The sequence below is a fragment of the Dermochelys coriacea genome, chromosome 11 (genome assembly GCF_009764565.3).
Source record: "Dermochelys coriacea isolate rDerCor1 chromosome 11, rDerCor1.pri.v4, whole genome shotgun sequence".
NCBI lineage: Eukaryota > Metazoa > Chordata > Testudines > Dermochelyidae > Dermochelys > Dermochelys coriacea.
This window is the reverse complement of record NC_050078.2, coordinates 62,112,462-62,139,989: the sequence shown is the minus strand read 5'-3', so window position 1 is coordinate 62,139,989 and position 27,528 is coordinate 62,112,462. Positions and strand designations below refer to the sequence as shown.

The 27,528-nt window shown below is 37.7% G+C and overlaps 1 protein-coding gene across 8 annotated transcripts in view; it reads left to right on the top strand.

The window, feature by feature from the left end:
* The window catches only part of RAPH1 (Ras association (RalGDS/AF-6) and pleckstrin homology domains 1), a 165,321-nt gene that overhangs the window by 42,002 nt on the left and 95,791 nt on the right, over positions 1-27,528 (top strand). For 2 of the 8 annotated variants that reach the window (XM_043505617.1, XM_043505616.1), the window contains exon 1: positions 25,044-25,291. The exons of 4 other annotated variants lie outside the window; for them this stretch is intronic. In XM_043505617.1, coding sequence (XP_043361552.1) covers positions 25,211-25,291 — 81 coding nt within the window. In that variant the 5' untranslated portion in view covers positions 25,044-25,210. Of the gene's footprint in view, positions 1-25,043; positions 25,292-27,528 lie in introns of those variants that run through there. 2 more of the 8 variants (XM_043505621.1, XM_043505619.1) reach the window with 1 other exon arrangement.

The following is a 27,528-nucleotide window of genomic DNA, read 5'->3' as shown; positions in this document are numbered from 1 at the left end:
TTTTGAAAAGGACTACAAATAGTTTTCTTAATTGTTTTAAACAGTCTTGTGGCACACCTGCCACTAATTCAAACAATAGCTTAGTTTTTTATCCAGTTTTTAATATTTTCTTTTGCTACATAATTACAAAATAAGAATCCATGGTTCTTTTACAATGTTGAAAAGCCCCCAAAATCTCTCTATCAAAAATAAACCATTCATACTTCAAACATAATATCTGACTACACACAATTATAAGCTCCTTTTATGAGCTAGTCAGCTATTAGAATAAGGCAGGGTATATCTTTTACTTTTGAAGATACATGGCTCCTGGATTAGATCAAATAGAATGACTTGGTACATAGAACCTCAGAGTTATGAACACCAGTTATGAACTGACCAGTCAACCACACACCTCATTTGGAACTGAAAGTATGCAATCAGGCAGGAGACAAAAAAACCCCAAATACAGTACAATATAGTACTGTGTTAAATGTAAACTACTAAAAAAGAAAGAAAAAGAAAGCTTTGATAAGGTAAGAAAACTGTTTCTGTGCTTGTTTCATTTAAATTAAGACAGTTAAAAGCAGCATTTTGTATTCTGCATAGTAAAGTTTCAGAGCTGTATTAAGTTGTAAACTTTTGAAAGAACAACCATAACGTTTTGTTCAGTTACAAACAACCTCCATTCCTGAGGTATTCATAACTCTGAGGTTCTACTGTATTGGGAATGTTTAACTGGTTGCAAGCTGGAGGAATTTGTGAAGGTCAAGGCCCCTGGAATGTGAAAATGTGTCCCTGTGTTGATGGATCCCATGAGGTCTCAGGTCTGTCTCCAGAAAACACCATAAACTCATGTGCCAACTGATGCAGAATGAGATTCACCACCAGTGCAGGTCTATTGTCAATATGCCCTAATGCTAACTGTCATTGAAGCACTCATAGGGTTGCCAACCCTCCCGCATTGGCTGGAGGTGTCCTGGAATTGCTCTCAATCTCCTGGTGACTATTAAAGGCAATCTGGGAGATTTAATAGGCCAAAGTCTGGTCAGTGGGACTAAGGCAGGCTCCCTGGCTCCGCACAGCTCCCGGAAGTGACAGGCACGTCCCTGGGTCCTAAGCACAGGGGCAGCCAGGGGATCTCTGCACACTGCCTCCACCCTGAGCACCGACTCCGCAGCTCCCATTGGCCGGAAACTGCGGCCAATGGGAGTTGCGGGGGTGATGCCTGCAGGTGGGGCATTGCGCAGAGCCACCTGGCTGCCCCTGAGCCAGACATGCTGATCGCTTCTGGGAGCCGCTAGAGGTAAGCGCTGCCTGCCCAGAGCCTGCTCCTCTCGTTCCCTCCTGCACTCCAACCCCCTGCCTCGGTCTGGTGAAAGTGAGTGAGGGTGTGGGAGAGGGAGCAATGGAAGGAGGGGGGATGGAGTGAGTGGGGGGGCAAGGTGTCTGACAAGGGGAGAGGCGTGGCATGGCAGGATCTTGGGTAAGGGTGTTTGGGTTTGTGCGATTTAGACAGTTGGCAACCCTAGCCACTAAGGAGTTTTACAGAATGTCTACAGATGATCCACAAATTTTCTTAGTTTCTTATATGATTTAGTTGGTATGTGGTATTTCAGATAACTTGTTTTAATAAAATGTAATGTTAATACAAAGGTAAAAATATACTTAAAATCCTAGTATGAGTCTTCTCACTGGCAGTTACGTCTGAGAGGTTGACCTTCATATAGCGACTTTAATAAAACACTAGATTTAGAGATAAGAGCCAGAAATAATAATTGAACATTGAATGACAAAACTCAACTAGCAAACATGCTGAAATGTAAAGTTGTATATACCCAAGACACCTGCTTGAAGTTGTGCCCAGTGCTCATTCACTTAATAGCAGCAGAAAGGTTTCAGAGTAGCAGCCGTGTTAGTCTGTATTCGCAAAAAGAAAAGGAGTACTTGTGGCACCTTAGAGACTAACACATTTATTAGAGCATAAGCTTTCGTGAGCTACAGCTCACTTCATCGGATGCATTTGGTGGAAAAAACAGAGGAGAGATTTATATACACCACACACAGAGAACATGAAACAATGGGTTTATCATACACACTGTAAGGAGAGTGATCACTTAAGATAAGCCATCACCAGCAGCAGTGGGGGGGGGGAAGGAGGAAAACCTTTCATGGTGACAAGCAGGTAGGCTAATTCCAGCAGTTAACAAGAATATCAGAAAAAAGAAAAGGAGTACTTGTGGCACCTTAGAGACTAACAAATTTATTAGAGCATAAGCTTTCGTGAGCTACAGCTCACTTCATCGGATGCATTTTGCATCTGATGAAGTGAGCTGTAGCTCACGAAAGCTTATGCTCTAATAAATTTGTTAGTCTCTAAGATGCCACAAGTACTCCTTTTCTTTTTGCGAATACAGACTAACACGGCTGCTACTCTGAAACCTAAGAATATCAGAGGAACAGTGGGGGGTGGGGTGGGAGGGAGAAATACCATGGGGAAATAGTTTTACTTTGTGTAATGACTCATCCATTCCCAGTCTCTATTCAAGCCTAAGTTAATTGTATCCAGTTTGCAAATTAATTCCAATTCAGCAGTCTCTCGTTGGAGTCTGTTTTTGAAGCTTTTTTGAAGTATAGCCACTCTTAGGTCTGTGATCGACTGACCAGAGAGATTGAAGTGTTCTCCAACTGGTTTTTGAATGTTATAATTCTTGACGTCTGATTTGTGTCCATTCATTCTTTTACGTAGAGACTGTCCAGTTTGGCCAATGTACATGGCAGAGGGGCATTGCTGGCACATGATGGCATATCACATTGGTAGATGCGCAGGTGAACGAGCCTCTGATAGTGTGGCTGATGTGATTAGGCCCTGATGGTATCCCCTGAATAGATATGTGGACAGAGTTGGCAACGGGCTTTGTTGCAAGGATAGGTTCCTGGGTTAGTGGTTCTGTTGTGTGGTGTGTGGTTGCTGGTGAGTATTTGCTTCAGATTGGGGGGCTGTCTGTAAGCAAGGACTGGTCTGTCTCCCAAGATCTGAGAGAGCGATGGCTCGTCCTTCAGGATAGGTTGTAGATCCTTGATGATGCGTTGGAGAGGTTTTAGTTGGGGGCTGAAGGTGATGGCTAGTGGCGTTCTGTTGTTTTCTTTGTTGGGCCTGTCCTGTAGTAGGTGACTTCTGGGTACTCTTCTGGCTCTGTCAATCTGTTTCTTCACTTCAGCAGGTGGGTATTGTAGTTGTAGGAATGCATGATAGAGATCTTGTAGGTGTTTGTCTCTGTCTGAGGGGTTGGAGCAAATGCGGTTATATCGTAGCGCTTGGCTGTAGACAATGGATCGAGTGGTATGATCTGGATGAAAGCTAGAGGCATGTAGGTAGGAATAGCGGTCAGTAGGTTTCCGATATAGGGTGGTGTTTATGTGACCATGCATTCCTACAACTACAATACCCACCTGCTGAAGTGAAGAAACAGATTGACAGAGCCAGAAGAGTACCCAGAAGTCACCTACTACAGGACAGGCCCAACAAGAAAATAACAGAACGCCACTAGCCATCACCTTCAGCCCCCAACTAAAACCTCTCCAACGCATCATCAAGGATCTACAACCTATCCTGAAGGACGAGCCATCGCTCTCTCAGATCTTGGGAGACAGACCAGTCCTTGCTTACAGACAGCCCCCCAATCTGAAGCAAATCTCACCAGCAACCACACACCACACAACAGAACCACTAACCCAGGAACCTATCCTTGCAACAAAGCCCGTTGCCAACTCTGTCCACATATCTATTCAGGGGATACCATCATAGGGCCTAATCACATCAGCCACACTATCAGAGGTTCGTTCACCTGCGCATCTACCAATGTGATATATGCCATCATGTGCCAGCAATGCCCCTCTGCCATGTACATTGGCCAAACTGGACAGTCTCTACGTAAAAGAATGAATGGACACAAATCAGACGTCAAGAATTATAACATTCAAAAACCAGTTGGAGAACACTTCAATCTCTCTGGTCAGTCGATCACAGACCTAAGAGTGGCTATACTTCAACAAAAAAGCTTCAAAAACAGACTCCAACGAGAGACTGCTGAATTGGAATTAATTTGCAAACTGGATACAATTAACTTAGGCTTGAATAGAGACTGGGAATGGATGAATCATTACACAAAGTAAAACTATTTCCCCATGGTATTTCTCCCTCCCCCCCCACCCCCCACTGTTCCTCTGATATTCTTGTTAACTGCTGGAATTAGCCTACCTGCTTGTCACCATGAAAGGTTTTCCTCCTTTCTCCCCCCTGCTGTTGGTGATGGCTTATCTTAAGTGATCACTCTCCTTACAGTGTGTATGATAAACCCATTGTTTCATGTTCTCTGTGTGTGTGTATATAAATCTCTCCTCTGTTTTTTCCACCAAATGCATCCCATGAAGTGAGCTGTAGCTCACGAAAGCTTATGCTCTAATAAATTTGTTAGTCTTTAAGGTGCCACAAGTACTCCTTTTCTTTTTGCATTTAAATGAAAAAGTCTGTCTAGACTGGCTGTAGCCAAGAATTCCTTTTGTAAGGTAAATTCGAGATCATTTTATGTGCAATTTTAGTGGGGTCGCAAGGGTTCAGTTGACTTTGGTGTTGAAATTCCAAGGAACAACACCATTGTAATTTTTAAACGCTAGAAGGATCCTCTTATCCTGAAATATCACTGACTAGTTGTAGTGTTCTCTGGAGAACTAATGTCCCCAGACAGTAGAGTTGCTCATTTTCCATGTGTTTCAGTGCTGAGCTGTGTTGGCAGGATCCTCTCAGCCTGGGATCCAGAAAGTGCTCTCCTCCCTGGGAGCAGTGACCTACCCCATGGTTCAAAGGCCTATTGCTTTAATAAGGCCCAGCTGTCAGCCTCCTTCCTCCATGGAAGGAAAAGAATATGTCATACCACTGAGGAATTGTACAAACTGTTTGCACAATTCCTCAGTGGTGTGGTATGTACTTCTCTTTCCATGGGAGCTAATTAACTCCCTTCTCTTGTCAGGGATGGAACACATATGCTCCAAAAAATTGAATGCTTGTCAGAGGACTTAGATTTGATCTTAATAATTGTAGTTGGAGTCTTCTTGATTAAGATCCCTTCATGTGTTCACTTGCCAACTTCTGTAGATCTCCTGCTGTTCTAATCCCTGACATAGAAGGAACCTGTATGAATAGAGGCTGGTACTTGGTTTAGGTGCTTCGACCAGGGAGTACAGTGTAAAATGGATCTCCCCACTGGGATTTGCTTGGAAACTGGAGTAATGTGCTTTTTCAGCAACATATCTTCAGAGAGCATTAAGTATACAAAATGAACTTCCTTATATATTTAAAATGATTTTTGTGTCTTATTAGGTTTCCTTCATTACTGATTCTGAAGAGCAGTGTTCAGTTGGCTATAATTTTAGCTTGCTGTCAGGCAGCTTTTATACATTCAAGCTTTTTTTAAACTGATAGTAATAGCCATAGCATATACTATAACTTGAATAAAGTTACGGTAATTAGTCCCTCCTTCAAGCGAAGAGGATGTATAAACAAAATTCATTTGGAACATTTCAAAGCTGTTTTGTTTACTTTATACAAGAGGATTTTTGTGTTTGTCCTTATCAGCTTCATCCATTTTGAGGCACTTTTGAAAGTTTTTTTTCAGTGACATGCTTCCAAAAGTTTAACAAGGTGCTCACTCAAAATTTCTGCCTCAATCAGTGGTATGTGGACATTCCCTGAGTAAAATATGCTCTCATTCCCCATCCCCCAACACACACATGCTCCATCAATTTCATACTTTCCCACCCTTGCTCCATGCTTCGTCTTGGGGGAGTGGTAAATAATGAAGAGAACTAGTCACTGATCAAAATCTTGATCACTTGGTAAACTGGTCACAAGCAAACATATGCATTTTAACATGGCTAAATATAAATGTATGCATTTAGGAACAAAGCACGTAGGTATAGGTACTATATCCTGAGAAGTAGTGACTCTGAAAAAGAGTTGGGAGTTGGGGTGGATAATCAGCTAAACCTGAACTCCTAGTGATGCTGTGGCCAAAAGAGCTAATGGAATCCTGGGATGCATAAACAGAGAATCTCGAGTAAGAGTAGAAAGGTTATTTTACCTTTTTATTTAGCATTGGTGCAACTGTTTCTGGAATACTGTGTCCTGTTCTGGTGCCTACAATTCAAGAAGGATGCTGATAAATTGGTGAGGATTCAGACAAGAGCCACAGGAGTGATTAAAGGATTAGAAAATCAGCCTAACAGTGATAAACTCAAAGAGCTCCTCTATTTAAATTAACAAAGAGAAGAGCAAGGGTGACTTGATTGCAGTCTATAAGTACAAACATGGGGAACAAATATTTTAAAATGGTCTTGTCAGTCTAGCAAAGACAGATATAACATAATATAACAGATATAACATGATGCTGGCAGCTGACGCTAGACAAATTCAGACTGGAAATAAGGTGTACATTTTTGACAGTGAGAGTAATTAACCACTGGAACAATTTTTACTAAGGGTCGTGGTGGATTTTTCATCACTGACTATTTTATATCGTAATTGGATATTTTTTTTAAAAGATCTGCTCTAGGAATTATTTTTGGCAAGTTCTATGGCCTGTGTTATACAGGAGCTCAGACTAGATGATCATAATGGTCCCTTCTGGCCTTGGAATCTATGAATCTTCCTTAGCAACTTGTAGGGAGGCATTTCTTGGCATCAGCAGTAGCAGGGGATTGTTCTGTAATCTCTTCTTGCCTCAGTAGTGGCAGGGAGGTCATGCTGCTGTCTCTGGCTATGGAATGGCGTCTCTCTTGTTCTTCATGTGGTCTTCCCTGACTACTACAGTCTCCCAATTGGTTGCTGAGTAGGAATCATGGAGGTCTTATGCAAGGGAGTCTGGTGAGACTCTGAATCTTTTAATTCTGTTCAGGCAGTGGTAAGAGGAAAGGTAGGATGCAGCTAGTGCAGGACTCCTCCCACAATGGCGGCTGTGTCCCATCTTCTGTCTTTCCGCCTCGGATACTGTTGGAGGGTTCTGTTGATAAATGCTCTGCACAGTGCATCCTCCAGGCTCTCCTAGCAGATTTGGTAAAGAGGTAGGAGTTCCCTCTGGACCACCTACTGTGGTTGCTGGGATGACGGGTGCATTTGCAATAGGTCAGTGGTTTAAATGAGTAGCAGTTGGCTCAATCTTGGCTGGTCTGTGTATGGTGTGAATTTAATCAATTTAGTTAAGTCTCTTTAAAAAAAAGAACACCACCCATCTCCCACCCCCTGAGCTATTCTTTCACTGATCCCATTGGCTCTCACTCATGGTAGCCCCCTCCAGTTCCTCAGTGGATCTTCCTTAGGTAGAGTTCTAAATGTTTTGTGGGAATAGTCTCCTGATTTTCTTACTAAGACTTAACTTGCACTATACAGACCATTTTTAGTAATCAAACCTTTCAATCTTTTTCTGTTGCAACTTTTTTTAAAGTACTTATGCTATCCATTTTCTCTTCGACCCACATCCTATTTAAAACTTAATCTATCTTTTTAACCATACAGTGATATTTATGATTACTTATAGAATGGAGGAGTTGGGAAGATGCTGGTAGAAGTAAACCTAAAACAAACTGCTGATAATGTGCTTGTCACTATTTGAATAGTTTTTAAGAGGAAGGAGAAAATGATCTTTTGGTTAATAAGTTCTGAAGGAAAGTTATGTTTTCTTGATTGCTCAGTGGTAAGACTAGATGGTGATTTATTAAATCTTTCTTTAAAGCTGGTGCTTTTTAAATTTATTTTTTCTACACTCTTGCTGCTTGAGAACTTCGTGACTAAAAGATTATGTTTCTAGGAGTAGGGAAGAAATGTATTCAAATTATAGGAGTCTATAGTATGTACTCTTTGTAATAGCTAATTATAAAATGGAGTCAGCACATTTTAATTAAATGATAAGAATGAGGGACAAATATATTCTAGATACAAGTAACATTTATTTTGTGGTTCTTTGAAATGTGTGGTGTGTTTGGTTTTTTTTGTCCAGAGATATACAAGCTCTAGTTCAGTAAAAGTGCTGATGTAATAATGTTAATAATGTAATCTTAATTCTTCACAGAAATCTCAAATCAACTTTCAGCTGCAATAGTTTGGGTTTAGCATAGAGCTGTATCAAGTTTTCCATTTGGGTACATAGAGCAACTTCTAAAGAATGTTGATTATTTATTTATTATAGCAGCTAAAATACTACTCTTTCATTTTTAAGCCATGGCTCAAGGGTTGACACTAGGTTCTTGTTGAAAGGAATTTGGCAACTTCTCTTGAGTCTTATTGTATAATACCCACATTGTATAAATTGACAGTCTCTGGCATCATAAACTTATCTCAAAAAGTGAGTATTGGCATAAATAATTATTTTAACCTCCCATGGAGATCCCTTTGACAAAAAAAAGTTTTATTATAGTGACTCTTCGTACATGTTTCTCTGAAATGCAAATGTCATCCATTAATTCATAAAGTTTTTATGATCCTCATACATACCTCTATTGCAAAATTTACCTCTTTAAATATTATCTATTTTGTTTGCATTATTTCCTCTTTGATTTTAATGTATATCACTCTGTTTCACACCTGAGGGCTTAAATAAGCACTGTAAGATGATGATTTTGATAAGCAGGTATCTGGTTAATGTCTGAAATCACAGTGGTACTGTGTCAATAATGCTGACTGTTGGTTTCATGGTGCTACCACTTTTGCATGGTGAGCCTATCCATGGATGATGAGTGTCAGCATTAAAGCAGTAGCTAATTGGCACATGCCCTTCCTGTGTACAAGCCCATGTACAGTGAACTCTTCCTGGTGGCCACACTGACAAATTTTCCTAAAATACTTAAGTACCTTTAGGAAAAACAAATAAATATGAACATATACGTGTCCAAATCATTGCAATTTATGTGTGTAGGGTTTTTTTGCAGACTCAATAATAAAATACAGTTGTATGTTGTTGTCACTGGCTCTGCTGCCTCCCCCTGTCCTCCATGGATCCCCTCTGTCTCCTGTTGCCTCCACCCACTCCCCTGGTCTCTCCATCGCGCCCCACCCCCCATTGTCCTGAGCTCCCTTCCATGGCCTCGCACCTCAGGCTCACCCCACTCCTTGCTGCTTGACCATGGTGTCCAGTAAGACTGGTCCTGGGCTGAAGCCCAGAGCTGGAGCCCCTGGATGCTGCAAGGAGGGGCTGCTACTTTGCCTCTTCCCCCATCTCTGCCCAAAAGGCTGTCGTGGCTGCAGGAAAAATCCCTGGCCACGGTGGCCACATTTGAGAGAAACTGCTTTAGATGAAATATGCTGTTAGTAGTAAATTATTGTCAAAACATTGTCGGTTGTAACACTCAAAAGTTGCATTAGGATAGAAGTGTTTGGTCTGTTCAGAAACACGCAGAAGCTCATATGAATGTCAGCAAAGTGGCATGAAGGAGAGGAGTGGAAAGTGCATTATTCTCAGGGTAAGTGTATATGTTAACTTCCTGGAGTTGATATGAATGATTACAAATGGAAATAAGCTAGTGCTTTCCCATAATTCTCTGTGAGCCTTGCAAAATCAAACTAGGTTTGATATAATTCAGCATGAAAAAGCATGTCTATGCTAAACAAGTTCGGACGGAATAAACAGGGTTGTTGCAAGTCATGATTGAGACATTAGATTGTATGTGAGAGGAGAGGATGCTATTGAATGCCTCCTTAGTCTAGTAAGTTTACCACTATGAAGGAAGGTGTAGGGCAGAGTGACATGGTTGTGTTCGTGCCATTTTCAAATGCTGTAAGGTGATGTCTAAAATTAAATAGATGTTGCCTATAGTCCAGTGTAACCAGTACTTCACTTTTCACAATGCTCAGCTTGACCTTTAAGCCTTTCAAACAACTATCAGATGCCTCTTTTGTAGGTTGCAGCTGTATTAAGATGTATTTTGTTTAAATATAATTAAGTGCTCCCTACATATGCATCCTGTCTGTCTGTACTTCCTGCTATAATTTAAATATACTCAGTAGTGGTTTGCAGAATTTTAATTTATAGAAATACTGCCACTTACACTGAGTAACTCTCTTAACTGTTTTTGGAATCAAGTTTTTAATTTCTACTTGAAATTAGAATATTTTAGTTAATTTTTCTATGTGACATTCTGTTTCTACTCAAGTTTGTTTGGATACAGCACAATATGTCCACAAGGCACATTATTTGATAGAGGAAAAACAGTATCAATGTTTCACTGATACAAGCTCTTACACTGGCATAATGAAGGTATTGGGAAAGTTTACTAATTTTAAAAATTAAATAAAGCATACCTTGTGAATTACAAACAGACTGCATTTTAAAATGGGTTTAAGATTATACATACTGTCCTAGTTTTCTTTCCCCAGCTCAGGCTTAGAGAAGTGGCAAGGCTGCTCCTGCAGCTGTGAGAAGAGTGGATTTATGGGAAATTGGGTTTAATAGACACCTGAATTTGTACTCTCGCTTGGCCAGAATTTTTTTTTAAGCAAAATAGTATTTGAGACAGCCTTCCTTTCATAGAGTCGCTAGCTAAGCAATCACTTTAAAAAGTCTACAGGTTATCTCATAAAAGATCCTCTGTGACATGATGCAGTCTGAGATGCTCTAATTTTATGACAATTAGCCTTACATCCAGTGGTTTCTCTGGCTGACGTTTTAGTTCAGGAAATTGAACATAATGAATGATATATCTCTTCCCTTTCAAGAGAGCATTTGTTTGGCAAGCCACTAGATCAGGCATTGAAAGATATTCAGAGAATAAAGGTTGTACTGTTTGCCTTCTCCTTCAGATGTGATTGTTAGCCCTTCAGCAGAAATTCCAAGAATTTTTAATGTAATTTCTCCTCTTGTCTCCTAAAGATAGTCTCCAGAGATGTGGGACCTTTCAAATCTTCTTGGATAAAATCGTGGTCAGTTCATTTAAGCTGACTTCAGTATGGGCTCTGACAACTTTGAGAGCATAAGCCAGCTTTCATTAAACTTCTGGGAAAGTTGGTAGTAAGCAGAAACTTGATTTGTAGAGTTCAGTGTGTGCTGCTTTTTGTTCTTCTGATCATTCTCTGTTTTCATGCTTTCTAAAATAAATTAAAATAAAATAAAGGTCTTAAACCATGAGGGATCACCACCTTGATGTCCAAATAGTATTAGTGAGCACCTCCTAAAGAGACTTTTGGATATTCATGTTACTTTGTCGTAGAATTAAAGGTCCGAAGGGACCATCACATCATCTAATCTGATATCTGTATATTACAGGCTACCAACACACCCAGGACCTGCATGCTAAACCCAACAACTGACCCAACAGTTGGGAAGTGCTTGGGTAATCTTAGTTCAAAAATTGAGAGAGCAATTTGTTGGAATTAATCAAAATGAGGTCTAAAAACTGCAATACTTGATATGAATTTGAGGAATAACTGTTGCTCCTTTTTCTGAAAGCCACCAACCAATCAGAAAGTTCTTGTTTGCATGTGTACATTCTACTGAATACTCGCCTAGAGTTTCCCATACATGCTAGCATCCCCTATCACACCTCAGCTCTTTATAAAAGTTATGACTGTGAATCTGTAGAAATGGGGGATAGCTATTGTCCCTTGTTTCAAAAATTGTTCTAAGGGTTATTCCTATGACATTACAAGTTTGGCAGTGTTTGAAACTTGGTATTCTTGTAAAATTATCTTGTTCTCCCAAAAAAAATGCTTCGCAAGAGTTCATTACCTATAATGGCATTTTTCAAGATCAACTCAGGCAGGTTGGATTTGATTGAAATCAAATTGATTTTTAAATCATGATTTAAATCACTAGTCAGGGAAACTCAATTTAATCATGGATTTCTACATAAAGTGCATTCTTGGTTGTTATAACTAATATATACGCTTCACAACTCAGATAGATGTAGGTTTCATTTTAGAAGGTACACACTATAACATTTTTAAAGTGATTTATTTGAAAACTTTTCAGATTAGTTTTACAGCTATATCAGAAAATGAATGATGTTTGGTTATTTCATTTACCAAAGGTAACTGAAGCAGATATTATGAAGTAAGTTCACCTCCCAATAACTATCTCCAGTTCAACAGGTCAGTCATTAATATTTGGAGGATTTTCTTCCCATGCTGTATTAGGAGAAGAACATCACTAGACAGACATTTAAATTGTTTTATTTAACTAAAACAACAACGTTCTGTATTCTGGATTTTTTTCTTCAACAGCAAACATATATTATTTAACGAAACATGCATATGAATTTTTGAATTTAGTTAAACTTCAAGTTTTTTAAAATCAGGTTTGTTTTTGTTAAAATGTTTATCTAAAATAGTTAAATTAAATATTAAAAAAAATTAAATCAACTGTCAGCCAGGTCAACATGAGAAACTTAATATTGGCTTCTGCAGCTAACTCAGTCAGCTTCACCTTCATTATCCTGTTTATTCATAATCTGGAAAAGAAAAACAAGCTTTTTTCAGTCCAAACGATTCTCAGTTTGGAATGATTTAATCGAAAGGAAGAAAATATTCTTTCTACAACCGGCAGAAGAGCTACTGCTGCTAAAAGTGAGATTATCACTTCAACAGTCTCGAATCCAAGGCTTAAGTGACTTCTGCCAGTTCACTGGTTTGACTTTCTTTCAAACATCATCAGCAACGTAATTTGGTTGAGTGGTTCACCCTGAGCTCTGAAGTTTATTATAGTTGGCATTATGGAGGGATGATTGCTATATGTCCATGTCATAGCCAACTCCTCTTCTTTAGCAGTTAGGTTTGACCCTGGTACCGATATTGAGAATATTTGCAAGAAAATGAGCTGCAGATAGTGCTTGTTTCATTCTGTTTTTAATGCTTGTAATTTCTCTGTCATTGCATATTTCTCTTTTTAAGATCTCACTCAGTCCCTTTCCAATTTCAACAGCATCATCAATAAAACAGCTATTTCCCTGCATTTGTTCAAGGCTACAGAAATAGGCTTTAGGGTATTCAGCATGTGTTCAACATTTCTGTTAACCCAATGTCGAGAACTTAGCTGCGACAGTGCTATCTATTTTTTTCACAATTTGTTCACAAACTGTCACAGATTAGACCAGTTCTTGATATAGTGCTCAAAACAGTCCACTACTGAGTTCCATTGCACGTCTCGTGGGAGAGTTAGCTTGGTTCCTCCCACTTTTTCAGAGCGAGCTGCTGCAAAGTGGTTGTTACGGAAGTATTTTGCAATTCAAAAACATTAGCCTTTATTTCTGGAACACTGAAGCCTTTGGCTAGGAGTTGCATCAAATGAGCACTGCAGCTGATGTTGTTAGCTTGGTACTCTCTTCTAATTTCTTCTCATCTTAATACATTTGCAGCATTGTCTGTGATCAAGCTGCGTACTAGACATTTGATTTTTTTCACAGTTTGTTGTAGCTTTTACTGCTGCTACTTGTAAGTATTCTGATGTGTGTGCATTTCCTGATGTATCAATTGTTTCTGTAAGGAAGACATTCCCTTCTTCTGTTGTCACACAAGCACATACAACAGGATCATTGTGGACATTGCTCCACCGATCAAGACTCAGGTTAACAATTTTACCCTCTAGTCCTTTTGCACGCTGCTCAATTTCTCTTTCATGCACTTTATCCAGCAATTTTCCTGCAACATCTGCTCTATTGGGTGGACTGTATCCTGGTCTTAATGACTGAACCATGTTAATGAAGTGTGGGTTCTCAGTCATACGGAAAGAAGTTTGTTGCATAAACAAACTGGCAATTTTTTCATCAATTACCTCTTTTTATAATCTGCTGGTTCTTATCACAAATTTATCTATGGTTGTTTCAGGATGATGGAGATTTTTTTCTTTTTGCTACAGGTGATAGATGTAATGTGGCTATGTGACATACATGATGTGATTGAAACACTATCTTTGGCAGATAACTCTGAAACTGTAGAAAATGATGGTGATCTTGAAGGTGGATAGTCTTCAGAATCCTGTATATTGAGGATGGATTCTCCTAAACAAAATAAGTCAATGCAGTTATTTAATTATTACCATGCTGCTCATTTAGTATTGCATTACTTATTGCATTCACTGATACTCTGTACTACTTTAAAGGTGAAATTGTAAAAGGAAGATCTGCCTATTTCAGCTATTTATTTTTTTTATCACAACTGCATCTAAAATGATAGTACCATAGTGTATAACTATATTTTTTGCTCAAACATGAGAATTCAAGAATAGTCCAGAAGGAAAACGGGTAGTCCTTAAGAAAGAAGCATGAAATAAAAAAGTTCAGACATGTTCCTTTCATCATCTTCAATGCAGCTTCCTCCTGAGAAGGAACGCTTTTCATGATGTTGTTTCATTCGGGGAAGCCAGGCCTTGCATTTCTTTGTTGCACTGTTTGCATTTTATACACATACCTGTTTTTACCTACAGGTAGAGTAACTTCATTAAAATATTCCCAAACTGGGTCTCTGCTGCCATTAAAGGTTTTCCCTTCTAGTGAGAGAATGGTATGGTATGCCTGTCCCTCCCTTCTCACATTTATCTCCAGGCTTCTTCTCCTTGTCCAGATCTGTTCCGTCCCTTAAAATCCCTAAAAATCTTCTGTTCATTGAACTTTTTGAAACTTTGCACTTTCAGAGAGAGGTAAGGGATTGACTCTGTGTACACAAATTTGCAGAGGAACAATAGGGTTGAGGTCTGTTATTTCTCACCTCTATATTTATTTATTTAAAACATTTTTGCTGTTAACAAGCATGTTATCTCTGGAGAAACAAATCCACAGTTTGAGAACTGCAAAACTAAGCGTGTCTGATGGTATCTTCTACACTGAGCACTGAGTCCCATTGGGTAAATAGAAAGATTAACCTAAATCTATACAGAAGTCCCTGGAATCCCATAAAATTGGGTCCCTAATCCATGAACTATTGGAATTCATTTACAAAACTTTTCTTAAACATTACATGAATATATTATTTCATTTCTTGTCAGCTGTTTGAAATGGGCCATCCTGATTATCACTACAAAAGTTTTTTTTTCTCCTGCTGATAATAGCCCACCTTAATTAATTGGTCTCGTTACAGTTTGTATGGCAACACCCATTTTTTTTCTTTTCTGTGTGTGGTGTGTGTGTGTGTGTGTGTGTGTGTGTGTGTGTGTGTGTGTGTGTGTGTGTGTATCTTCCTACTGTATTTTCCACTGCTTGCATCCAGTGAAGTGGGTTTTAGCCCACGAAAGCTTATGCCCAAATAAATTTATTAATCTCTATGGTGCCACAAGTACTCCTCGGGTTTTTTTTTTGCTGATACAGTCTAATACGGCTACCACTCTGAAACGTGTATTCCATGATGAGATGCATTATAGCTCAACGATATCTTAATTAAAACTATCTTTAGATAGGTTTTTTCATCAAAAAGGATTTTTTGGATAAAATGTGATTTAAATTAAAAAAAAACTTTTAAATATAGATATATTTTAAATTGTTGATTTTTATCCACCTTGAAACTCAGGTATGCCTTATTTTTCATCACACCCCAGACAAATATGGACAAGTAATTTCTTCTGGATGCCTATTTCCAATCCTTCCTGAATAGTCATTATTATGAATGCTCCTTCAGTAACTTATCCAAGACCGGTCTTTGTTCCCATCTGACTCAGTGCATTTTGGGGATACATACCTGTGCTCTAATGCTCAATAAATATTTATAAGCAGTTTGAGCTTTAATTGGCAGTTGTGGTTATTAACATAGAAATTATGTGGAGGTTCAGAATTATACAAATTCTGCCTTGGATATCCATATATAGCTGATTACTTTCATCCCAGTTTAGAAGTGTTAAGGAAATAGATTGCTTGTTCAAAAGATAATTTACAGGATTTGTGTGGCTACAGAAATTAATTTTTCAAAATGATACATATTCAAGTGCACAATGATTTTTTTTTTTTTAAGAACCCTTAGTAAAAATCAATCTGTTTTTAACAACTAAAGGGAAATGTGTTAACTATTTACACTAAACAGCCTTTTTCTCCTTGGATTTAGCTGTGGCACTAAGTACATTTCCCAGACCTGAAGAAGAGCTCTGAGAAAGCTCGAGAGCTTGTTTCTCTCTCACCAACAAAAGTTGGTCCAATAAAGGATATTACCTCACCCATTTTGTCTCTCTCATATCCTGGGACCAACACAGCTACAACACTGCATACTACTAAAGGAAAAGGCATTAAGACAGTTTGTCTTAAAAGGCATGCATAGACATGTATTTAATTTCAGTGGTAGTGTGAGGAATCCTGTTAGGTGTGTTTGGTTATCTTGTGTGGCTATACATACTTAACTTTTAACCTTTTTAAACTGTTATTTTACTGGAGCTCCAGTGTGTTTAACAGAAATTGCAAAACACTCTTAGAAAACCTTAACACATAAATACTTATTTTTAAACATAAAATCCTGCTTGTTGCCTGGGTCAACAGAGGTAAGAAGTGTAAAGAGAAGCTTTCATCCAGTGCCACCCCTAGTGCACAACAGCAGGATAGGACTGGCACGTAGCCTGCTAGAAAGGGGGCCTGGCTGTCACACCTGCTGATAATCATACCAAGAAAGTGCTATCTACCTACTGAAGGGAGTGATTGGGCACTCATCTGATAGGCATCTGTTTGCAGTATATTGAATTACATGGTGGTGGTTTTGTTTTTGGGGTTTCTTTGCTTAAAGATTCCCTAATGTGTTCATCCTCTATCTCCCAGCTGCTTTAAGCCATTAAATCCTGTGCAGGCAGTTCTGTTTTTTAGCTCCTGTTAAGAATTTTGTCAGGAACAACATTTAGCAATTATATTTATAGTTCAAAGCTGTGTTGTAACTTTGAACAAAATGTAAAAGTTCACAATGAATGCTCAAGTCCTCAGTAATAAGGAAAGGGGGGGTGAACTAAAGTCAAGTTTCTAATCTAATACTTCTTCCATACTTCCTTTGGAGCTGGAGTACAATTCAATTTCACATGGAAGACCAGTTTAACTATATTAGTTACCAGATGTTGATGGTAAAGGAATTCTTCCTGGTGAGACACTGGGGGAGAAGAGCAGGAAGCATATAACAGAATTCAGGGATAAGATTTTAAAAACCGTATCACTTTAAAAATTGTCAGAAGCTGAGATATCTTATGTTTAGACTTTTTTTTAAACTTAGTATTATAATGGGAGTCACAGGGGCAGCAAACATCATAATTGAGGTGTCACAATGTTTTCCCTTCCAAGTCCCTGTTTTCAAATGCTCACAACTTTCTGAAATTTTTCAGGTTGGTGCTTTTTTTTTTTTTTTGCAGGTGATCTTTTTAAGTTTAGAACAAAAAGTAATACAGGTTGGTGGCTCTAAAGGAGAGTTTAAAACAAAACAAAAATCTTTCCCCCTTTAAAAAATAATCACATCTTGTATAAAACATATGAGACTAAAAAGATAAAATGTAATAATATCTTGCCGTTGCTGAAAAGTACCCTTGAGGAGCCTGGTAGAAAATGTTTTTAAGTAGGCCAGGTTAAGAGCCTTTAAAATCAGACTTTCCACAGGGATGGTAAGGCTTATAATGATTATAGCCCTAAGCTTATAAATTGCTCAGCTAAATGAGGTTACACTGTGCACATGTGCAAGATGTGCATTGGCTTAGGCCGGCACTCAACAGGTCATTCCTTCTCTTTTCTATTCTTGTTGTAGTGTCCCATCTTCTTCATCCTGATTTTGTTCCATGTTTATTTGTTTCCCAATAATACTGCCAATATAATTGCAAGCTATTCAGTATAAGTGGGGGTTGCAGGCACTGCAGGAATTGTAAAAGTCATAAGTCATAAAAGTTGTTATTCATAAGCATCTTTGTGAGACTAGAAGAAGCTTCAACTCAAGATTTTCAAAAGTGTCTAGTGACTTTTTTTGATGCCCAACTTGATTGACTTTCAGAGGGCTGTGTGCTCAGCAGTGCCTTTAAAGTATCAAGCTGGACACCAAGAATCACTGCCAACTTTGATGCGGACACAGTGACAAAATGAGGACAGACACATGCATGGAATTAAGTGGCAAGATACAGCATTTATTAAACTTTAGCTAAGGGGGTCACTACTCACCTATCACCTATACTCTCTAATATCAGGCATTTAATTGGTTCCAGTATGACAGTTACCAGGCTCCTTACCATATAACCCATAATGTGGGATAGGCCTTCCTCAGCTTACCCCTCAGGACTCAGCTCTCTCTGAGTCGTAGCACCCTCCCTCTGCCCCCAAGGAGGACAGAGGGTGTGTCAGGATGGGAACCTCAACCCGCAAGGGCCACAAGATCTGACCTCAGCCTGGGAAGGCCACAAGGTCTCCCCATCACATAAGCCAAAGGCCCATTGCTAAATCCCAGGTCTCTGGGAACTGTTCGTTTTATCCTTTTAACTACACTGGAAACCGGCCTCAAGTTGCAGTGAATTAACTCAACCCAAAGTACTTCAGTTAGGTATAAGTGTGTTCTTTCTTGACCCACCATGGCTTGAAAATGCTTCCAGGAAGGCGGAAACTCCCATGTCCTCTTCCAGTTGGCACACAGCAGAAAAAATTTCCTTCCTGATTCCCCCAAACAGATGATTGAGTAGACCCATAGCGTCTGTCAGGCTGGGTTCCTATTCCTAGTTCCAGGTGGGCAGGGTGGAGTTGCTGGAATGGAGCTGACAGAGGCTACAAAGGGCCCCCACTCCAGGTTAAATCCTGGGAGATGGAGAATTATGGCCAATCAGCATCCCTCTCCCCCAGCTGGCCAATTGCTGCCAGAGACTCTTGGTGTAGTGGAGCTACTTGGTGTCCCGCAGTGAGTGTCGCCTTCATCACTGCTGACCTCATCAAGTTCCCCCATCCATTGATGCAGGTTGGGGGGGGGGAGCATTTTGAAAAACTTGACCACAGATAATTCCGTTTTGAGGCATTTGTTGGAACTAATAAAGTTATTAGTATTTATGCAGGCATTTAGTCAGGGAGTATCTGTCCATAGTTGGCTGTCTTCTCATTTCTAGTTTAATAACAGTTTCTTAGTAAGATATGGCACTTCATTGACTTGAGTGGTAGGTAGAAATATATATTGGTTAAGCCAAATTTACAGAGAGATTTGTTATTTTTGTAAGTGTCAAGCAATGAGAATTTTGTAATTTACCCTTTGTCAAATGTATTTTTTTTATAATAAAGTAATGGTGCCGTGTTTCAAACACAAGAAGAAGAAAGAAAAGCATTTAAAAGTTGGGGACAGATTGTCTCAGTTAATAAGATTTCACAACTTCTTTAAAAACTTAACTATCCCTATTTTTAAGAAGCTGTGGCACACTCTAGTATCAATCCTGCCTTGCTTCTGGTTACTATTAATGGACATTTGTCTAGCCACACAGTTTGACAAATTTTAAAATCATTGCAACAATTAAATAAATCTCTGTAATCAGACATGCCTTTCGTAAATATTTTTTTCACCTAGCAAAACAAAGCCTTTGCTTTTTTTAAACTGAGAGCCACCCAAATGGTTGACATAAAATGCAACATAATCCTAGCAATTTTTTTCCAATCACCTTTGTAAATTTCTTTGTCTTGAGGCAAATTCTCCAAATATATTTAAATTACATCCCCAAAAAACTGTTATCTTAAAAGAACTCTTAAGGTTGCAAAGTCAAGCACTGAAAAATTAGGAAATGGCTGAATTAAGTTGTCTGTGCAACCTTAATTTGGCCTCCTTGTATATGTGCATTATTAGACAGTCTTTCATTGCATCATCACATACGATTTTTTCCACAGAACCCCTCTCTCATTCAGTGCACAATCCTCTTGATTCAATGTCTCTTACAAGCTGTTATTTAAAACCCACTGTACAAACCCTGCATTGAGTCAAAAATCATATATATTGCCTCTTGGACATTTTTGTGGTGCTGTGCCCATAGTATCAGAATGCTTCTCAGATATTAATGAATTTATTCACCATACCCCCTATAAGTTTAGATGGTAGTATTCCTGTTTTACTGATGGGAAGCTGAGACAGAGATTTCCATTTTCAGTGACCAAATTGAGATACAAAGAGTGATTTTTTTCAGAGTATTTTGCATTTTTATAGTACTTTGTGTTTAAAGCAGAGTTCCAGCCATCTTCATTTGCAGTTGAATCCTCAGCACTTTTGGAAATCTGACCCCAATTGTGCTTATTTGGCATCTGGAAAATAAGGAACACATAGTTAATGGTCATCTTTGAATAGTTGGGTTATGTGATTTGCCCAGCATCATTTAGGAACGCTGTGGGAGGGATAGGGAGAGAATCCTCTTCTCCTGGGTGACATTCTTAACCATGAGAAAAGGATGAAGTTCTCTGCCTCATTCGTTACACACCTTGCAACAAATGAGGTCAGGAGTCCTATGGAAAACCACCTCCTTCACTATACAACCCTGATTTAATTCCCTAATTATTATCCATCCTGTGTACTGAATGAGGCATGTCTTCCCCTCCATTCCTCATAATTACAGTTCACACTGTTATGCGATTTGCAAATTGAATTACCTGATTTTCTTGCACTGGGTTTGTCAGCCATGATGTTTCATCATTTTAGATACTTTTTAAAAAAGGAAATTCAATGTCAAATGAAACATTAAATGATCACCAGATGAAATTAATATGTAGTGTGTGAATTTTAATATGCTCCGGATTAAACCATGAACCATATGAATGTGTATTGAAACGATTGTATATTGACATAAAGCACGACATTGTTTAAATGTGACCCGCAAAAGATTTTTTAAAAGTTGGTCTTTTTTACTGCTTTAATGCAAGGTTTTTTCTGTTAACAGAGAAAACTCAAAAATGTAAACTCTGGTATTCCCTAGCTTTTATTGGAGAATTAAAGAAAGTACAAGAGATGTTTATGATGACATCTTAACAACATATCTGAAGTGGTGGTGATGTTAAATCTTCAGTGACTAATTAACATTTTGAATATAGGAATCTACAAACCAAACCAAACAAAACAGGATTTTAATTATTCAGATGGAAAAAATCTTATCCTCTTACTAGTTCGTTTAATTCCTCCTTTGTGCCACCATTTCAATAGTTCCTCCAGTCATAGGTACCTAAGCTAGATAATACAGTATTTGACTTTATAATGTAAGAAATAGCTGGAAAAAGATTTCATAATTTGATATTAAAATATAATCAGGTGGTATTTGTACATCCTAAAGAAATGAAAAATAGCATATGCCCAATGTTTGTCTTCCTTTTGCATGACATCTTTAAATGTAGACTTAATGAACTATAGTTTTCTAATCTAGGTTAATGCTAAAAGTGGTTTTAAAATGGTGTACTATTGTTACAGGTTGCCTTTAGTCCTTTATTAATCTGTTTTTTAAAACTTGGCAATGGACATTATCTTTGTAGACTTGATGAATGTAGCATTTTAACTATTAAAATTATATATTTTAATTATTCCATAAAAAACCTAAGGAGAAAAATAATTGACAATTTGTCAACAGCCTTTTCGTTTTCACACTTGGATAACTGAAACAGCTAACGGATTTTTATCAAACTTTTCTTAAATTTTCACCTGGTGAGGTGAGAACAAGCCTGGAAAATTATAATCTGAGGCATAACTTTTGTAAAATTATGTCTAAAACTAGTAGATTTGGAGGAGACTGTTATGGGGAATAATATAAAAAAGGTAATTCTTGTTTATATGATGGCTTGAATTTGAATATTGTGACTGACGGACATTTTGTACCATATATGTTATCTAGCTAAATTTGTGGCTAAGTAATATGGAAACACCAGGCCACATTTAGGGATTTCTGTGTTTGCTGCATCTAAAATTAAGTAACAGAACTAAAAAGTATTAGTTTATCTGAACTATGGTTCTAACACTGTTTTGGATAATATATTGAAAGGGGTACTGTTTTCTAGTATGCTTTAAATTAAGTAGAAATCTGGTGAAAAGATTCATTTGGAAAAGATTCCTAAGGCTGTTGTCTAGCTATCCTTCTTTGAGTCGTGTCAAGAAAAACTGTTGTTTTTTTTTTTAATTTTTTTGATGTAAATTTCCAGGTTTCTGCTCATAAATATTCAAGCAGAGTTGTTATCCCTCCAGCTTTTAAAGATAAAACCACTGAATATATTGTAATTCTTGAAGCCAGTAACATCAACAAATTATAAGAAAAAAAATGTAGTGTGGAAAAGTTAGATGGGTTATGAATGTCAAGTCCAGTGTGTTGGAATTTATTTGGACCCTGTGATGTTGGCGCTCAATATTTAAGAAGAATAAAGTACATATTAAAATGTACTGAAACTAATTTTGATCAGTTGCTAGAACTTTGAATTACTTTTGTTCAGGCCCTGGATTGCTGTCCATAGAGCAAATTTAATGTTGGCTCAGCTTTCATCTGCTGTCTGATTTATTAGGCACAATTTTACAGCCTGAAGTCATTCAGAAACCTAGTCCACTCTTGGGAATTCAAAGTGAGAATTCAGATGCACCTTTTGGATAAACTACCACAGAGTCTAGTTTCTTAATGATGTACTGATATTGGGAATAGAGATTGATCAAGGTTTTTGGATACTAATTGCCTGAAAACATTCCATTTTATTTGTCTGTATATATTTATATTAAATGTGGAGGGGGGAGGGAACCCAGGACAAACCAAGCAAAAACATGTTACATGCACAACCTTAACTTAATACACAGTATGTATTAATCAGGGAACGAGAAGGTTAAAGCTGAACTGCTACCTTAATTGTAGGTTTCAGAGTAGCAGCCGTGTTAGTCTGTATTCGCAAAAAGGAAAGGAGGACTTGTGGCACCTTAGAGACTAACACATTTATTTGAGCATAAGCTTTTGTGAGCTACAGCTCCCTTCATCACAAAAGCTTATGCTCAAATAAATGTGTTAGTCTCTAAGGTGCCACAAGTACTCCTTTTCTTTTTACCTTAATTGTGCCTTCTGTGTCTGTAGTATATATTGAAGCAATGGTTAATGATGTGATTGTATACAAGAGAAAATCCACTTGTCTCCACAATCTTAGATACACTGGCATATCTAAAATAGTATGAGCACAAATTCAAAGACGATGGAACCCAGTGGAGTTAGGCACTCAGTTCCTTTAGGCTCCCTTGAAAATGTCAGCCAGAATATGTATGCTCAAAAGGCTGTATTTAAATAAGAGGTTGCTTATTCAAATTTATGACTTTTGAGTACTTTATGCAACATGAATGTTACTTTACCCTAGTATCTTTCTTAAATTCTTTGATTTTTTTTAAATGTCTTTTTAATAGAAGGAAGTCTGCAGTAACAGGCATTTAACCAGAAAAGGCCAACCAGTACCAATCAGTTTTGTTTTTTTTAAATGTAGATTTAACAGATGATAGCTGGCCAAAGGGTGGCTTGTCTGTCAGTACTTAGATGATAATACTATCTCTCTTGTTTGTAGGCACTGAGGTATAACCATTTGTATAGTGCTTATTACAATAGCATGTGGATTATTTTAAAAACCAAACAAAACAACCCAAAACATTCCACTTGTGGCTAATCATGGGCCTTCTGCCTTTTGAACATATTGCAGGGTTGTTTTCAATTCTGTCACTAGTAGTAACTGTATGATGGGAGACTTCCTAAATAAGTATAGTGTAGATCAGTAAGGAAGTAAGCAATTTTTTAGTAATAGTGTGCTGTGACACTTTTGTATTTTTATGTCTGATTTTGTAAGCAAGTAGTTTTTAAATGAGGGGAAACTTGTGTGTGCGCAAGACAGAGCAGACTCCTGAAAGGGGTACTGCAGTCTGGAAAGGTTGAGAACCACCGGGGTAGACAAGTCCTTAGAGTCTGATCCTGAAAATACTTTTTACTGTTCATGGTGTCTAGTACAATATCCTTCAGTTGGAGTAGATCATGGTCGTAATCACCTTATCTGATAGCATGAGTTTGTACCACTGTGCCATTAGTCTTAAATGTATGTCATGGCAAGGAATTTTTAATTCATTTTGACTCACTTACCTGGGCCCCAAAGATCAGCTGTTATCTTACTGTGACTGTAACTTATTTAAGAAAATTCCGAATCATGAAGTGGAGGTTGCTTTTGACACAAAATTTTAAGTTGTTAACCTTAATTCATTTGAAGTTTCATTTTCTATGGTCTTTTCTGTTTTCTCACACATTTTAAAACCTTTTGAATCTCATATTGGCCTTGATAGGTTAAAAGCTGTGATGCTTTGCTTAAAAACAAACATGACGGCATTAATTTCCTGAATGGTGGCTGAGTTTTTAATAATTTAAGAGTGTTTAATTGTGTAACTGAAAATTTAAATGATTGCAAAATGCTACTGCTGAGGAGGAGCTAATTACTTTTCTGTAAAGTAATAAAGTAGAATAACAAACTTCTATTTTTATATGCATTAAAAACTGAACAAACTCAACTTTTTGAAGTTAGTCTGAAAGCAAATTTCATAGCCAGTTTATTTAGGGAAGAAGGTGGATATTTTTCCAACACAATCCTACAACATAGTAGTCTTTCTAGTGTAGTGGGGTCTGTAAATACCAGCAAATATTTATTGATTCTGGTCAGTCTCAGTATATCATTCCTGTTTTAAATCTTGTTTTCCGGCTTTCTGTAGAATTTTGCTTATATTTTTCTTTCATATAGAAAACCTGTAACATTAGTGGAAGAGAAACCAATATTCCCAATCCTCACGCCATTTCATCAACACAATAGTTTCTCTAGTTTAGAGGAATCCTATCCAATATGTGTTCTAGAAAACCTAGAAATGAGAATTGAATTTGAAAAAACTAAAAAATGTGATGTGAGCTATTGTATTGAATTTTGATGAACCCTAGTAATGTACCTTCCCAAAAAAACTAAAACTTGACATTATAATAGATTTTAGGAAAAGAAGAAATATTCCCTTGCCATGAAACTGGTTCTTAAGGAGAGTCTAGAAAAATGGAATATCATGCTTCTAAAGACACTATTATGATAAATTGTCAGCTCTGTTCTAATCTAAAAGTGGAAAGGAACTAAAATAATCAACTGTTATGAAAAGTTAGATTTCAAGGGTCAAAATTTTCAAAAGTGTCTAGTGATTTTTGTTGCTTCAATATTTGGGTACAAAGCCTGAGACATCTTAAGAGTCCAGATTTTTTTTAGAGGGTAGCTACTCAGCAATTTTGGAGAGTCAGGCCCCTTTAACATGCGTCATGACTCCCACAAATGGAGATATCCAGAACCACTAATCATTTCTGGCCAAAATTTTTCTGGTTCCCAGAAGCAGGTAAATTCTGACTTGCTGTACACAATATGGCAAGTTGAGTCCAAGACCCTGATCCTGCATTGTACTCTATATGAGTAGACTTGAGCCATGTCTACACTAGCACTCATGTCAGCAAAACCTGTCACTCAGGAGTGTCTGTTATCAGCAATGGGGTTTGAGCAAAGAAAATTCACCTTCCAGGGCCAGTTAGTGAGGGAGTTCAAATCTAAATGAGACAAGAAACATTTGATCATCTTAGTGTGCTTTTTGAGAACAGACACTGACTTATAGGAAATACAGCTGATGTTAGGATAGCTTGGGTGGGGCTGCAAAGGAGCTGGCAGACAGCACAGAATTTTAGTACCAGGCTTCCTGATGTAAAACAGTACTGTGCTTGTAAAAGTTTTCCTTGGGCTGCTAAATTTTATCTACTGAGTAAATAGAATGAGGGCAAAGTGTCTGAAGCCAGGTTAAAATAATTAGAGGAACAGTTTGCAGCCTGGGGGATACTATTTCTTTTACATCATGTCTTCATAAATTACTAGATACTCACTTCTACTGGAAGAATAACTATGAAAAATGCTGTTGAATAAATTAGTTGCAAAATACAGTTTTTTACAGTATAGTGAATGGCAAAAGAAGTTTAAGGGTGGAAGAGGATAGCCATGTAAAACCTCTGCAAATGTTAAGTACTGCCTGCATTATTTCATAATTTCCATGTATTTGATCACTCTACATTAGTCAGATTTCCCAAGGCGTGTTTGTTTTTTTTTGTTCTTGGGTTTTTTGTGTGTAGAGTTGTTACATACCCATGTAAAAGGCACCAAATACCTTAGCCTCCAAATTTAATCTTATTTTAGTTGAGTTTTTTAAGGTATTTACCAAACTTAATAGGAATAGAAACGTGTTAATGCTGAAATAAATAGCATTGTTAAAGATGCACTCTCAATTTAAGTAACAGTTTTGTCCTATTTGTTAACCTACTTTTATTCCAATTAAACACCTAAGATTATTAAACTGGAGAAAAAAGTTCTTGTTTAAATGTTTTTTTGGTGAAAGAAAAACTTTCAAGCTTGCACAGAGGTCTTCTTCAAAAGCTTGTCCCTTTCACCAAAAAAGCTACAGAAGCACTGCAAATGTGTTCCCCAGGTTGCTTATGCCCTTTGATTAATTGTAGGTGTAGTAGTCCTACATTTTATTAGTTGTATATCTTCAGTATTTGTAACATTTCAATCCATGACTTTTGTTTCGCTAAAAGTTAGCATTTTAGAATTTTGTAACAAGATTAAAATTTATGCTATTTTGAACTAAACAGTAACCAGTACTTTTTAGTTAATTTATGTTGCAGATTTCAACATATTTCAAGATTTGGCCAAATCAAACCATACAGCACATCCTTAATAATAATAATTAATATTTATTATCTGTTTCTTTTTTTCACTTCTTTGGGAGAGAATCCTTTTTTCCCCAGTTTTATGCCTCTCTCTACTCCCCACCAAACTCCTCAGAGTGTTTGTTGGGCTTCTTCAGGCCTGATCTGTTCCGCTCTATTCTCAGTTCATCACCTGGGCTGCTTGTCTTTTCCTCCTGAAAATTTTAACCCTCTTTTTAATTTTGCATTTTGGAATGAATGCAGGATTTACTAGTGGAGGTCTTGAGTGTTTTTGGGAGTGGTGGAATTGTAGAGGGGGAATTGGTTGTAATGATGCTGACCTTGCAGCTTGGAGAACTTCCTAGGGGGAAAGGAGAGCCAGAGAAAATTAGTAAATAGTTTTGGATGCTAAAGCTACTTACTAAATTATTTATGAACCACTAAATCAGATGTTAGATAAACAGGTTTCTATTGCATTTCAGAGCTTTGGCCTTTTTTGAATAGACTTATTGTTCTTTTCACAGTTGTCAGATCAAATATATAGCTGCAGTGGTTTAATGGAAAACAATCTATCTATAGTTGGATGCTTCTTGTAAAAGTTAAAATTATATGTTTGTCTCACGAGACCAGCTGAACCATGCTAGTATATTGAGGTGAGTGAGATGCCCAGAGGTGGAATGTTTAGAAATTGCCAGTACCTATTTAATAATAATGAATCTTGATGGATGGATGGATGGATAGTTAACCTTCGGAATATATATGGAAGGTTAAACCTTCTTTCCTGTTGGATGGTCACCATAATGCCATTGATTCTTGCATAAGAGATTGGAAATGAAATCTTACAGCTGTAACTGTCTCTTTCAGGGAGAGGTTTCCTTTTGTTTCT